Source organism: Balaenoptera borealis, assembly GCF_965194805.1.
Source record: "Balaenoptera borealis genome assembly, chromosome: 15".
NCBI lineage: Eukaryota > Metazoa > Chordata > Mammalia > Artiodactyla > Balaenopteridae > Balaenoptera > Balaenoptera borealis.
The window spans coordinates 36,378,333-36,394,032 of record NC_138871.1 but is presented as its reverse complement, the minus strand read 5'-3'; the positions used below and the strand labels follow the sequence as shown (position 1 = coordinate 36,394,032).

At 42.8% G+C, this 15,700-nt stretch overlaps 1 protein-coding gene across 1 annotated transcript in view; it reads right to left on the bottom strand.

Annotated features, from left to right (window-relative positions):
• Window positions 1-15,700, bottom strand: part of SPRED2 (sprouty related EVH1 domain containing 2) — a 121,133-nt gene that overhangs the window by 26,128 nt on the left and 79,305 nt on the right. Inside the window, exon 3 of the mRNA XM_082356492.1 lies at window positions 5,309-5,486. Coding sequence (XP_082212618.1) covers window positions 5,309-5,486 — 178 coding nt within the window. The remainder of the gene's footprint in view (window positions 1-5,308; window positions 5,487-15,700) is intronic.

Genomic DNA, 15,700 nt, shown 5'->3' with positions numbered 1-15,700 from the left:
GCCATTCTCCACACTAATGGGCATTTAAGTCATTTCTAATTGGTCGCTTTTACATAGTCTAATGCTAGAATGAACATCCTTGAACATGTTCTCAAAGTTTGGTCTCTTGGGAGCCTTCCCTCTGCACCCCCAGGTCCTTTCAGGGGGTCCGGGATGGCAAAACTATTTTCATATATTAAGACATTTTTGCTTTTCCATTGTGTTGCCAGTTCTGCTAATGGTGCAAAAGGAATGGTGGGTAAAACTGCTGTGCTGAGGCATGAATCAAGGCCAGGCAGTGGCACCAAACAGTACCAAAGTCACCGGATTCACCACTGTCACATGGTCAAAGTAAAAAAGGCCAGTCTTATGTAGGATTGTCCTTGATGAAGCAGTTAAAAATTATTATATCTTGACCTGTGAATACACATCTTTCATCTCGTGTGATGAAATGGGAAGTACACATAATTGGATTCTCATATCTGCTTCTGCATTTGATCTGCTGTAATACGTTGCTTTGGCTGAAGTATGGGAATAAACTCTGGCTTTGCACAAATGCGTAGTTAGAAAAGGGAAGAGTATCTCTCACAGCCTTTTTACTTGTACTGCGTGGGGAAGAATGACGATTGTCTCAAGGAAAAACGTGTGTAATTGCTGCAGTTGTGAGTTGAACTAACTACTTTCCTCATGGATCACCAGGTTTACCTGAAAGAACAGCCTTCAGGTGAACTACGGTTATTCAGACTTGGGTACCTGGCAGAGGTTTTCTTGAAGATGAACACAGCGAGCCTGTCACCTCAAGGAAAACAAGGAGATATTTGTTGCCAATAATAAAATTTCAACTTTCAAGTGAAAATTAGAATTTTGGACAGCTTCCCAATACTTAAGACTTTTCTAATGAGATCAGTGGTGATATTAAGAAATGTGATTTTTGATATTGTAGAATTAAATGTATCAACATTTGGAAGATCTGTTTAACTCAGTAAACGATTATTTTCCAAATGACCAATGCATGACATTACAAAATCAGGAATGAGTAAAAGATCCACGCAAAGAGAAAGATAAACCAGTGGATTTTAATGTAATAGAGTATAAAAAGGTCATTGATATGGCTTCAGAGTCCACATTTAAGAAACTACTACAAGCCGAGTTTTGGTGTAGCATCAAAGAAGTATATCTACGATGGTCTGAAAAGGCTATTAAAATATTTCTCTGTTTTCCAACTACATATCTGTGTGAGGCTGGATTTTCTTCATATTCGTCAATCAAAACATATGGCCACAGATTGAAAGCAAGAGTAGACATCAGAATCCAGCTATTTCCTATTAAGTCAGATATTAAAGAGATCTGCAAAAATGCAAAGCAATGCTATTCTTCTAATCATTTTTTTCCTGGAAAATAGTTATATAGTTATTTGCCTATTCTTGCCTGTAAAGAATGTCATTTAAGCTAACACTACTGTTTAATTAAGATTTTTTAACAATTTGAGTTTTAATTTCTAGTATGGTAAATATTTGTAGCTATAAGCTACAAGATAAAAGCGTTTTGGGGTCCTCGATACATTTTTAGAGTGTAAAGGGATTCTGAGACCAAAACTCTCCGATAACTGTAGCTATCCATAAAGCTCTGCAGTCTATTTCCATAGGATAGGGTTTAGATGTGGAACTGCCAAAGTAAAAAGGAATACACATTTAAAATTAATATCCTGCCAAATTGCCTTTCAAAGAGCTTTGCCAGCTGTAACTACCACCAAATGTGTGTGGGAGTGCTCACAGACCTGCACTGGAACGATCAAACCTTTTAGATTTTGTGATTCACCTTCATAAGGTAGTTTCTCACAGGATTCATTTCAGAAGTAAAATCCTCTAATCCATCTAAAATAAGATTCAACTCAGAAATTTTTAGTTGACATATAATTTCTCAGGAAAACTTGATTGTCTCCAACTCACAAAAAATTATCCAAATAACGACTTTGTGAATGGATATTTGGAACACAGACTTTTCCCGTAGAAACAATGGAAGTTAAGTTCACAGGCGTCAACACAGAAGTCAAGTAACAACAACAAAAACCAATGTGCTGAATTCTAGAACTGCACTCCATTGGAAAAACTACTGACAACAGTTGTTGTCCCGGCTGGAATACTGGGAACTCTGATACCATCCATTCTCTGTATTCCCCAAATGATCTCCACCCTCTCCTCCCCATTCCACCACTGAGGGGGAGGGGTGTCCTTCAACAACCCCACCCCATTTGCACAGCTTCCAGGAGGATTCATACCCTCCAGTGGGCAGAAATGCTGCATTACGTAAGCTTGGAGGCCAAAGGAGGAGTCACCATATTGCCAAAAGTGTGTGTGGGGTGGTGTGTTAGGAGTCCAGGATTTACCAGAGTGTGAAACAGGCACAGTGAGGGATGGAAAGATGCAGAAGCACATCTGGGTGTATGGGTGTGTGATTTAACTACTAGTGGATATAATATATAAAAGTCCAGAAGTGTAGAGTCACAGAATGTAAGGGGGACAAGAGGAGGGAGAGGGTGATGGAGAAACATGACAGGGGAGGGGATGAGGCACACAATCCTTGTGCAATAGCAACACACAACAGAAGCTGGTCCACAGCCAGGACTGTCCTATTCCCATGCAGAGCTGGTATGAAGGGACCAGGTTTTGGCTTCACAATGAAATGGTTCCCAGGACTGGCTCTGCTAATGACTCTGTGCCCCAGACTGAGGAAATGCATCACTTCTTGGAGAATTGAGGTTCCCCATTACAAAGTGTAGATTATATCCATAGTATCCTCCTCCTTCAGAATGTTGCAGGAATTTAACTGAGGTTATTTACATAAAGGGCATCAAACAAAATTGTAGAAGTTCACAATTACTATGGTCAAGTCGGTGGTACGATACAAGTTTATAAACGTATCTATAAAATGAAGGGGCTGAATTAGACAATCTAAAGGCTATTTCAGGTTGACATATTCTATGACAAACCACAGAAATACCAGGAAAAAATAGACCTAAAAAGATATAACCATTCAGGTACAATAATTTACTAACACAAAAGTAGTAACAATAAAAATAAAAAGGGAAAAAGTGAAAAAAATTTTTCTAGCAAAATTTTTGTAGGAAAAACACCCCAACTAAAATCAAAAAGGCAAGCAATAGATTATAAAAATATGTGCAAATATGCAGATGAAGATGAGTATCTTTATTATACTTGGAGGGCATACATATCAAGGAGAAAAATCAGGCCCCAAAAGGTAAATATGCAAAGGACATTGACAGATAATTCACAGTTAAGACTGTTTAACAAACAGAAAAACATTTGATCTCATTATTAATCAACAAGATACCACTGTTACTCTAATCAAATTGGTAAAGATTTAAAATATGTGACCCTCAGTGTGTTAAAGAAAATTCTCATATATGCTGGTAGCAGCTCTTTGTACAAGTATCAAAAGTCATAAAAATTTGACCCCTCAAATTATTCCAAGTAAATAATAAGTGTGGAAAATGCAGGTAGATAATACTGGGGGTAGTGGGAAGGGAAGGAATCTTAACATTGGACACTAAGGAGATCCTCAAATAAACAACAACCTGATACCAGCAACATGGAAAATTTCTTATGAGAATATCTTATGAGATATAAAACTTTAGGGACTTCCCTGGTGGTCCAGTGGTTAAGACTCCACGCTTCCACTGCAGGAGGCAAGGGTTTGATCCCTGGTCGGGGAACTAAGATCCCACATGCCATGTGGCCCAAAAAAACATAACAAAACAAAACCACACCACACACACAGATATAAAACTGTTTACGAGCTCTGATTACAGCTAGGTAAAAATAAAAATATGCACAAAGGGGAAAAAAGCTATATCAAAGGGCTAGAGGTAGTTATGCACATGCGACTTTGGCTCAGTTTGGGGTCAGAGTGACAGGGTATCAAATACTGGTTCCCGGCCCCCAAGATGGGTCATCCAGAACAAGGAGTCTTTCTGAATCTTAGTTTCTTCAGTTATAGCTATACAGGCTACTGTAAGGATACAATGATACACCTTAATTAAAGGGCCAGCATTGTACTCAGCCCTTAGGTAAACGCTGGATAAAAGGTACTTATTTTACTTTTTCTTGTTAGTGTGGTTACATTGCCTTTATTGTGAATATCTTATAAACAACAATGTTTTAATTATTTGACTATTATGTAAGGAATTTCTTGAATGGCCATGTTTCTTAAAATGAGCTATATTCTCCCTTTAAATTTTCATTCATTTCATTTTCAGAAATGAATCAAGTGGGAAAATACCATTTCTGTTAATCCATATATAACATTTAGAAGTTGTTCTGCCTTATTTTGTAATCTTTATAAACATTAAGAAGTGGTTGCAGAAGAAGATTAAGTTTGTATACTCAGCACATAAAACTCAACACATGCCGCTGTCAAGGGTCTCAAATGTACCACTGACTTATTCCTGTGGTGTCTTTGTATTCTCTCTGTTGAGATCCTGCATGATCCTGCACGTTTTGAATCAATGGTTGGCTTTGGAGTATACATTCCAGGATCGAATACAGATAGGAGCATGTTCTCCCAGATTCAAGGCCACCAATTAAAAATAGACAATTTTCCTTCGTATCATAGATTCCTTCATAACACAGAACTGGACATCCAGTCCCTCCATGAAACTATGTTATAAACTATCAACGCCCCCATCTTTGTGAGATAATGATTACTCTCCAAAGTGCCTATTTTTAAGCATGTAGAATTATTACAGGAGTGTAATGCCGCTGCTTTTTGTTACTTTCTTTTCCCAAACATGTTTTATTCATTAGCTTATGAAATAGAAGCTGCAGTATTTTTGAGATAAACATTTATTTAGAAGTAACAAGACGTCAGACGACACTTCCTCTTTGCATTCTATCTCTCACCATCCAAACCTTGATGGCGTGCTCCATGAATAAACCCAATGTTTAAAAAAACTCTGACTTCACAGCTCACTACGACGTGATTCATAATAAAGAACATACTTTCGTTTTGAACATCTTGTTACAGTGACAGAAAGACAGCTTAATTAATCAAGACGCAAATAAGACAGCCAAATGCACGACTTGTAAGCATCTGAGTTATACGGTGTGTAGTAAAAAGTGACTTCACTGAAAAGCCAAGGTTAGGTTTTGCAATTTGGTGCCAGCCCCGTGAGTTCTAACTTTGGAAGCTTTTGCAAGAGTCTGAAGTCAGAGAAAGAAGGAAAAAAATACCTACAGGAAAAGGGCTATGATTTAATGTCAAGAAATCAGTCGTTGCTAATTTAACCCACGCGTTGCACGTCTGCCATTACCAGTTTGTCTTTCTGTCGTTCACCATGGATGAGAAAGCCGCTTCGTCCATTGCCTTCGGGGTGCATGACCTTACAGACCCCCACGCGACTGATCCCGCCTCCTTCCTGTGGGAACCATCCCCCGCTGGAGTCATCTCTGGTCATAACCACAGCCTTGACGCGCACAATATAGCTGTCACTAAAACGACAACAAGAAGAATGGGGCATGACAATGGTCTGGAGCTGGAGGACACGTTTCACAGTGCAAGGGGACCACAGCCAGCATTTTTTGGGACTCATCAAAAGAAAATCTACGCCTGGCAGCAACCTTAAAAGATAGCCTGTATCAATGTTCAGGGAAAAACCCCAACTCTTAAACTCAGTATACAAGTACGTTAAAAAAAAAAAAAAAGACGCCCAGTCATTAAAAAATATTTGTGAATCTTTGAGGATGTATGCAAGCATAACATTCTCCAGTTTCTAGGTGGACGTGTTAATAATAAAACTAATGAACTTCTATCTACAGTTTGGTATCTCTAAGTTCGGAAAGACGAGTCTATTAACTTAAGAGGACATTATGGTTTCAACCCTTAAAACTTGGTTTATAATGAATGACCAAGGCTTAACATTTTATAAGGCTAATAATCTTCTCATTTAGCGTTAAGTAGACAGATAGTCCACTCCTAAATCACAAATTCACCGTGCGATCGTTTATATTTCAGTTCAAATACCCTTTACACATGTGTAGCCTTCTGTTTATGATTTTATTTTTTCCAGTCTAAACTTTGATTTCGCAATAAGTTCTTTTGCACATTGGCCAAAAATCCTCTTTCTCCTCCAGAGACCAACTCTAGCTTCTTTTCATTCTTCAGCACTTTTCCGAAACTTATTTGGATTTTCGGCAAGGCCATTAAATTCTCACTTGCTGTTTTCTTTCTTGGAACAACATTGCTTTTTTTAATCCTTCAAACATACATCCCCATCTTCTACATGCCAGGCGCTGTACCAGATTCTAGGGAAACAAAGATGCAGAGTAACATAGAACCCTCTCTTTCTTCGCACCCCAGGCACAGTGCTCAGAGCCTAGCCGAGCAACCTGCGATCTGCCAAACACCACTCAGACTGTCCCTCTGCCCCACATCCTTCACCTCACTCACCCCCAAAGGCAAAGCCACCCAGGTTCCCTACCACCCCCTGCAGCTCACCCACTACTGTGACCCAGCTCCCCTCCCACTGTGCCCCTGGGACTCAAGGGCCAACATCCCCCTTTACTTCCTAAACCCTTCCTTTCACACTTGCTTTTATTGTGGTAAAATACACATAATGGAACATTTATTGTAGCCATTTTAAGTGTACCATTCCGTGGCATCAAGTACATTCACACTGTTCTGCGACCATCACCAGAACATCAACCATCCGTTTCCAGAACTTTTTTCATCTTCCCAAACTGAAACGCTGTACCCTTCAACACTAACTCCCCACCCTACTCCCGGTCTCTATGAATTTGACTACTCCAGGTACCTCTTGTAAGTTCCGTTCGCTTTCTTAACCTAAATGAAAACACGCTCTGGCTGAGTCACGTGGCCCACCCGTGTGGCTGCCTTCTGTCTCCTGCACCCCTCCCCCGCTCAGCCTAGATGGGGGGTAGGGTACCCACCTCTACTGCAGGCTATCGGCACTCTCTCCAGTTCCTCTGAAGCTCACAAGTCTGACCGTGCCCCCTTCCTCAGACCTCTGGTCACCTCTCCTCATCCCTTGAAGAGGTTAGCAAGTGGGCTTACTGTCCCTCCATCTCTTCACCATGACCCCTGGCATGATTCTTCGTAGTTTCATCATTCACCCAGAGGATCCTTCCAATACTTTGACCTCTCAGTTTCTGGAACTCTTCTCCTTCAATGTCCTTGTCTCAGCCACCCAGGCCTAGGTCACTCTCTTGACCTTGTCAGTCTTAAGCATCCCGCTCTCCAGCCACCATCTCCTTACAGTGCAGCTCACACTCTAGATTCCAATAATTCTTCACCTCACCAGGGCCAACAATCTATTGTGCCCTGTTCTCCACACCCTCATGGTCTCACTTGATTCTCTACCCAACTTAAGTTCCATGGTCTATCATGATACTCTTGCAGAAAACCTAAACATGCTTGCCTTCTCTTTCCTTACTGAAGTTGCCCAGTCAAACTCCAAACCCTGGTGAAATCCTACCATCTACTTAACTCCATGCCCTCACTCAGGCTGCTGCACATGGTCAGAGGGAAAGACCCCACTCTACCATGCTCGGAGGTCTACGTTTGAAGTCCTAACCACTAAACTCAAGTGGGTCTACCCAGCATCCTGCTACATTTCCCTGATCCATCCCCAAGAAGACTGTTTCATATGTCCTCCTGCCCCCTCCCTCTCAGATGATGGATGAGCATGCTTTAATTTCACTGAGAAAATAGACACACTCAGAAGAGACCTTGCACCGGCGCCCACTAGCACGCCTACTACTTGGTACCAGTATTTGCTGCCTCCCCTCCTTTAACTGTGCCTAAACGATCCATGATCTAAGCCAGGGCCAACGACTGCACTTAAATATTTTCCATGTGCTAACAGTGTCCCAATTCACATTTCCATAACCAGACCTCTTCCCTAAGCTTCAGATCAGTAAAACCAACTGCCTATGTGATTTCTCTGCTTTGGCATCTAGTAGGCACCTCAGTTAACATGTTTAAGACTGAACTCGTGATTCTCAACTGGCTCTTCCTTTGAAATATATCCAGAACACTTCTCTGACGATTGCAACAGCCTCCTAACTGGCCTCCTTACTTCCCATACCTGCCCAAATTTCTAAGAAAGTTGAAAGGTGAGTCAGACTAAGACATTCTATTCAAACTCTCCAAAAGCTTCTTATATTACTCCGAGTAAGAGTCAAAATCTAGTGCATATCTTACTTTCCTCCTTGCCCATCCCACTTCAGTCCCATCATCCTTGATGGTCCTCCGCATTAAGCACCCTACCTCAGGGCCTTTGCACTCACTATTTCCTTTGCTTCAAACCCCATTTCCCACTCTTCTTTCCACACACCAACTAGGCTCATTTCCTTAATTCATTCGGGTCTCTGTCCAGGGTTATTTCATTAGAGATTTCTCCATCCATTTTATATAAAGCAGCACCCACCATCCCTCTTAAATCTTCTCACCATGCTTTCTCTCTCTACATGCTACTAAATCAACATCTGCCCTGTTTGCCCACTTTTCCCAACCAGAATGTAAACTCCATGAGAACAGGGACTTTGCCCTTTTTGTTTACTGCTATATCCTTAGAACCTAGAGTGATGTCTTTCATGTAGTAGGTTGTGGAATGAATGGGTTAAATAGACAATATTTGTAAACAGGTTTTAAAGCTAAGAAAATCTCTGAGAAAATATAAAGTGTTCAATACTCATTTGCTTATGAGCCACAACAGCTTAACTGGGATAGGCTAAAGATTTCCTTTTCATTAATAGGAAAATTGAATTTAAAAAGTCACATGGTTTCTATCATTAATCCATTCACCTCAGGATTCAACATGCATATTCCTTTAGATCAGAGAGATTAAGAACATTTTATAATATTTGTTTAGTTACATATACACAATTTGAGAATATACTCCCCTCACATTCCCCATTTATTCTAGAAAAACTAAGGGTTCCCAGGATGTGTAATTCTCTAGTATGAAACACAGCTTTCTCAAATCATCTGTGAATGTACCGTGGGTTCATCCCAACAGGAAATGGCCAAGGTGAATAACTGAAACTCTACACGCCTCTTGCTAAAACATGCCTTTACTTTTTTTTGTTGCGGCTGTGTGCTTTTCTCCCTTCCTTTTTTTTTTTTTTAATTTATTTATTTATTTGTTTGTTTGTTTATTTATTTATTAATGGCTGTGTTGGGTCTTAGTTTCTGTGAGAGGGCTTTCTCTAGTTGTGGCAAGTGGGGGCCACTCTTCAACGCGGTGCGTGGGCCTCTCATTATCGTGGCCTCTCTTATTGCGGAGCACAGGCTCCAGATGCGCAGGCTCAGCAATTGTGGCTCATGGGCCCAGTTGCTCCGCGGCACGTGGGATCTTCCCAGACCAGGGCCCGAACCCGTGTCCCCTGCATTAGCAGGCAGACTCTCAACCACTGCGCCACCAGGGAAGCCCATTCTCCCTTCCTTTGAAGGGATTAAGTAAACACGAAAAAGGGAAGTTTGCATTACTTATGTTGGTGCCATAAACTTATTTCCAAAAAGTATTCATTTATTAGAGATTCAAACAAATACCCCAGCCCCTGGCTTCCAGACTACGGGGGCTGTTAATTTTGGCCTTTGCTTGTGGCCTGCAGCATCCTCTTTTCCTGCCCCATTCCTTCAATGCCCGTTCCCGAGGGCACAGATTTCTCTGCACTGCTCTATGGTTACACCAGTTTAACGGCTGAACACCAGTTCAACCGTTAACCTGGTGTAACTGATTAGGACCTGGTGTTGAGGGTGGGGAAAAGAAGCCCCCCATCTCCTCTGGCAGCAACCCCAATAGCCAGCATTAACTGAGGCAAGTGACTATTGAAAACACGGCAGGGGGTAAAGTGTTGCACTAAAAGCTGCGAAGGGTGTCTGCATAATCCAGCTGCATGGCCGCAGGCCAACTGCTTCCTATCCGTGGTGTATTTACGTTATTCAGGCACTCACCCCGCCCAGAACAGAAAGGACGATGAACTCTACTACCAAAAAGGTATGAAGAAGGAAAAATCTCCCTTCCCACCTTCCCTCACTCTTTCTAGAAAGAATAAAACAACATGTTTAAGCCAGATGTGGGGTTTGTCTGTGGGGTGCGGGATGAAGCAGGAAAGGCTAAAGCAGATGCATTTCTTCATGTGCACAAGAAAAATGCTGCAGGTACGCTTTAGAAAATTCCCCCAAAACGCTATTGTCAACAACAACAATCACCTCATGCTTCTGAAAGTTTCAACTGTTAAACTGGTGTAACTGATTAGGACCTGGTGAAGTTCCAGGCGTGGGTCCAAACACAAACTGAATGGAGCCCTCCCTAGTGTCTGAACTTGAGTTAAACTGACCCTAAGAATCAATGTCATTACAAATGGTGCTTGACCACCACCTGAACACCACTATATTCTTTATGTGCATTTCGAGTAAAACTGGCTTTTTCAAATTGGGCTAGGGATCTGGCCAAACGTGGTTCCTTGAAGGACAAAGCTTTGCACTCCCCACATGGAGCCTTATTTGTAAAAACAGGACTTGCTGTCCTGCAATCACTCAACATGCAACAGAGGTCGGTGACATCCCATGGCAGGATGGGGAGGGAGAGAAAGAACAATTTTAAAGCTAGATTTTTGTTTTGGGGTGCTGATTCCAAGGTGGCACAAGTAGTTTTGGATCTCAGGCCTTTATGTGCTAAGCTGTTCTCCCCAGATTCAAAGCAGGCCCTGTCTGGGCCCCGTTACAGAAGTAAACAAAGGGATTGTAGGAAACAGTGACGAGGCAGCATTGTGTCTGTAAAGAATGTTCAAAGCCAGACAGGTCAGCACTGCCTTGACCTTCTCAGTAGCTGAAGAAGCCTCTTTTTCAGCTTCAGTTTCCTCATTTGCAAAAAAACGAAGAAGAGTATACCGTGCTGGGATATCCTGACGGTTAAAAGCAGTAACTGAGGTCCAGTGCCTGATACAAAGAAGTCTGGTCAACTGTAGCCATCGTAATTATTTTTGCTGAAAGGCTGACTTTAATTACAAAAGCAGGTCCTTTAAAGACAAGTCTCCCTGGCCACTGAGGACTGAGTTTCCTGACTGCCTGCCTATTTCAGCTGTCAGAGAACAGAGTGGCAGGGAGGCTTGTCGGGCCTTGGGCAGCAGGAGAAAATCCAAAACGGACCTCCAGCAATGATTAATGCAAGGCAGATTTATAAAGAACAGGTCTGAGCCTACATTTCAGGCACACCTGTAGAGAAGCAGTCCATCTGCCATCTGGAAACTGGTGCTCTGCGCCTCCCCCCTCCCCCACTGGCTTCAGAGACAGAGCCTGGAACTTTGACATCCCCCATAAATACTTCCTCGGCCCCCTCCTCCGCCAGCCCTTATCTGATTACAGGGCTCCTTTATCTCTCCATTATGCTAAACATTACGTTCACTTCCTCCCAGCCCTCTTTTCCATCCTTCTCCACTTCACCAGACCTTGAGAGGGATTAGCCCAGATCGCCGCCTCTCAGGCTCCCTCTTGGTCCCAGCACAACCCCGAGCCGCCTGCTGAGCCAAATATAACACCACGTCCTCCAGGGGGACGAGGGCCACTCTTCACTGTAATCACACCCCCGGCCCACCCCCAGTCTTCCTTGTGCCTATAGATTTAGAAAAGCTCTTTGATTTAATCGAATTGTTATGTATATATAAAGTATTACATGTATGTATAAAACATATGTGTGTGAAATATATGTGTCTTGTCATCTTTTTAAAAAGGATCAACAAAATATTTCGGCAGAATCAAATGAGTTGAGAAGCCAAAGAAATTGGTCATATTCTATTTAAAAGGGTGGTGGTTTCTTGAGGTTTATTAGGTATCAACTACTTAAGGATTTTCTTAAAGTAGGCTGCCCTGGTTTTAGAAATTTATATAATCCAAACTTTATAAAGTTTGGAAAGGAAAGCTGTACATAATGGAGTTTTTTTTATGCATGGTGGAAACGTGGTTTTCAGCTCTGTACAAGCCCCTACAGGTAGAACACTAGCTCTGCCCGCTTACTGTCAAACAAAATTTGTATTGTTTGTATGGTTAGGCCATTACAGGCAACAGTGATAGGAAAAGCATCTAGAGATGCGAGACCCCGCAGGAGCCAATTCTGGGGAAGGCACCTGGCTCTCCTCTCAAATGCTAATGAGCAGCCACTAGGAAGCAGAGAAGGACTTTTCTGAACATTAAGTGTTTGCTTCTTAAAGAGAACTGGCTTGCATGATATCAGAGTTGGGGGAGCTAAAAAGTGGGCTAAGATCACTCAAGAAAAAGGCTTCCCCACGGTTAACTTAACATCCATGAAATCAGCCATGAAGTACACTTGATGGAGAGTCGTCTTGGAAACCGCCCTACTCCCGTATCTGCTAGTAAGAGAATCATGTAGCTCGAACAGGTACTGACACCATAACTTTGAATGCATGACACCAAGGCCCTCTGCCAGGGACCAGATTCACCCAGAGGAGAAAGCAGGCTCTTCATCCAATCTTCATAGTGTCCCTGCATTTCTGAGATGCTGCATCTTGCCCATGCCGAGTCATTCCCCCAGAGGATACAGCAGAGCTTTTATGTGTTTTATCTTTGTGATCAATTTATGCAGTTTTAAAATGGCATGTAATGAGTTTTCGGAATGGAACCCCAATATATAACATGGTACCTGGAAGGTGGTGGGTGCTTGCCTTGCAATGACTGGGGATGTAACCTTCATCTAGAAACTAACTGGGCGGAAAGCAGGGGTTCCTGCTTATACTGTGGAGCGTGAATAGGTTTTCCTCCTTTACTATGTACTGGGCTCAGAATCTGGGAGTGAAGATAACTAGAAAACGTTTTAGGAATCCCCACTTTATTATTATTTTTGGCCACGCCACACGGCTTGTGGGACCTTAGTTCCCCGACCAGGGACTGAACTCGGGCCCTTGGCAGTGAAAGCGCAGAGTCCTAACCACTGGACCGCCAGGGAATTCCCTAGGAATCCCCACTTTAATCCTGCATCACAGCTAGTTAAGTTCTGCTGTCCTGCAAGGTCACTAGAGCCCTCCCTGTCCAAGTTCCACCCTGACCCAGAGGGGGAGGTATGGGGCATGCTCATTCTCAACCTCACATGCCCCATATAAGCCCAGCATCTTTGTTGTTCATGCTACCTAGCTACCTTGAAGCATATAAATAGACCTACTCACCCACACACTATTTTACAGTGCATGTATTAAAAGGGGTTGTTTTCTCCATTACTACGAAGGACATTGCCAACATGACTGATATTTGAAACAGGAATGATTCTTAAATTTAATAACTTATAAATAATTCTTTAGAACCAATCCTAGGAAGCTGAAGTTTATTAGACATGGGCCTCTAGTACTTTTATTATCCTACTGAAACTTTAATACAAAAACTCTCCTTTAGAATACCCACTGCAAACTCATTTTTATGAGCTAGTGTTTCCATGATTCAAAATAAATGCCCCTACCTTGTTTATAATATTATGTACAATACTTTCCTTTACATTACAATGTGCATTTTCCAATCTCCAAGTGCTACCTCACACTTTCAGGCCACAAGAGCCAGAGTAGCATGTACACCGAACATCATTCTCTGGCACGTGGGGCTGAAACACACACCCTGCAGACGTCCATGGGAATGGACAACCTGCCAGCTGTCCCAAGTGGAGGGTACTTGCTGTTCATGGGTCCTGTGACCCATAATGGCCAAGAAAAGGAAATGAAGCCAAGACACAAAGTAATAAAGATCAGGGCTGGAAGTTAAACATGTAAGCTTGACAGACGCTTAAGAGGCCTGTGAGGAAATAGTTGAGGAAATACCAGAGGCAATTAGGGGTCCTCTGACATCCCCACAGCCTGGAAACACTGACCAGCGAGCTCTCTGGTGAGCTAGAAAAACCTACAGCTGGCGAGGCAAGTCAGAGCTTCTCGTGGCCCCCGATCCCTCACCTCAGTGACAGCCCCAATTCCAAGGGCAAACCTTCACATGCTGAACAGGAGGTTGTGATACCCACAGCAGCGCCCAGGTACGCCGGAGGTTACCTTACAAAACACTGGTTTTGGGGTTTCCTTCTCAGCAAGGTTTACAAAGTTATATTAGGATCACTCCACTGTACTGTCTTTAAAACACAATTTAGGGCTTCCCTGGTGGCGCAGTGGTTAAGAATCCGCCTGCCAATGCAGCGGACACGGGTTCGAGCCCTGGTCCGGGAAGATCCCACGTGCCGCAGAGCAACTAAGCCCGTGTGCCACAACTACTGAGCCTGCGCTCTAGAGCCCGCGAGCCACAACCACTGAGCCCACGTGCCACAACTACTGAAGCCCGCACGCGTAGAGCCCACGCTCTGTCACAAGAGAAGCCACCGCAAAGAGAAGCCCGTGCACTGCAATGAAGAGTAGCCCCCGTTCGCCACAACTAGAGAAAGCCAGCTTGTAGCAACGAAGGCCTAATGCAGCGCCCCCCAAAAAATAATAATAAAAAAACCACAATTTAAAATTTAACCTCTAAGCTTTCCTCACCTGTAGTTTGAACAAGCATAAATCCTCCACAGGAAAAGAGTGATTCAGCTAGATTACACTTCTGTTGCTCTCGATTTTTTTTTTTTCCCTTTTTGGAAAAGTCGTTTAACCAAAACCTTTTGATTTTACTTATTTAATATATCCAATGTCTTAAGGATGGAGCTATAGTTCTTTTTTTTATTCAACAAAAAAACCTTTCCTACCTACATTTAAGTTCAGAACTTAAATTCAGAAACCACAAGAATACTATTGATAAATATATAATATCCACAATGATGGATCACTTATAACTGGGGCACAATAAAGATAAAGGCATTAGGGCTGTTATGCTAATGTACAACCTAAAACCATAACACCGGGCAGTGTTAAACCTGGGCAATAAAGTGCTGGCTGAAGTAAATCTTAGCACCTGAAAGGCAATTTTAGAAGTTGTGTCTAAGACAGATTTTTTTAATGGCTCTTTGGCAACTCTCCCTGTGTCAATATAACTTTCCCGAGCAACTATCTCTTGAGGTGAGTAACGCACCCAGCTGGGAGAAGCAAGGCCCGGCTGAGGTCAAGCCTGGAGAGATGGGGCAGGACAGGCATGGTAGTTTATTGTACAGTTGGTGAAGAAAGGAATCATATTTTCTTGAAATCTGAAGATTATTTGCTCTAATCTCTACTAATAGCAGAAATCCTAATTTCCCCACCCTGGGGATCCAGGGAACTGTAGATTCTTGGGCATATGGGCCCCTTAAATCCTAGGTGGGTCTCCTGGTTGACCAACCACTCCGGACCTCTGTATCCTTATTTGTCAAGTATCTCTACAGTGGATAATTACCTTAATAGCAGGCTCTGGAATGCATTTTAAATTATTTTTTAGTTTTAGGGGCTTCCCTGGTGGTGCAGTGCTTAAGAATCCGCCTGCCAATGCAGGGGACACGGGTTTGAGCCCTAGGCCGGGAAGATCCCACATGCCGTGAAGCAACTAAGCCTGTGCACCACAACTACTGAGCCTGCGCTCTAGAGCCTGCGAGCCACAACTACTGAGCCCGCGCGCCACAACAACTGAAGCCTGTGCGCCTAGAGCCCGTGCTCCGCAACAAGAGAAGCCACCGCAATAAGAAGCCTGTGTGCCACAAAGAAGAGTAGCCCCCGCTCAGCAACAAAAGGCCCAACGCAGC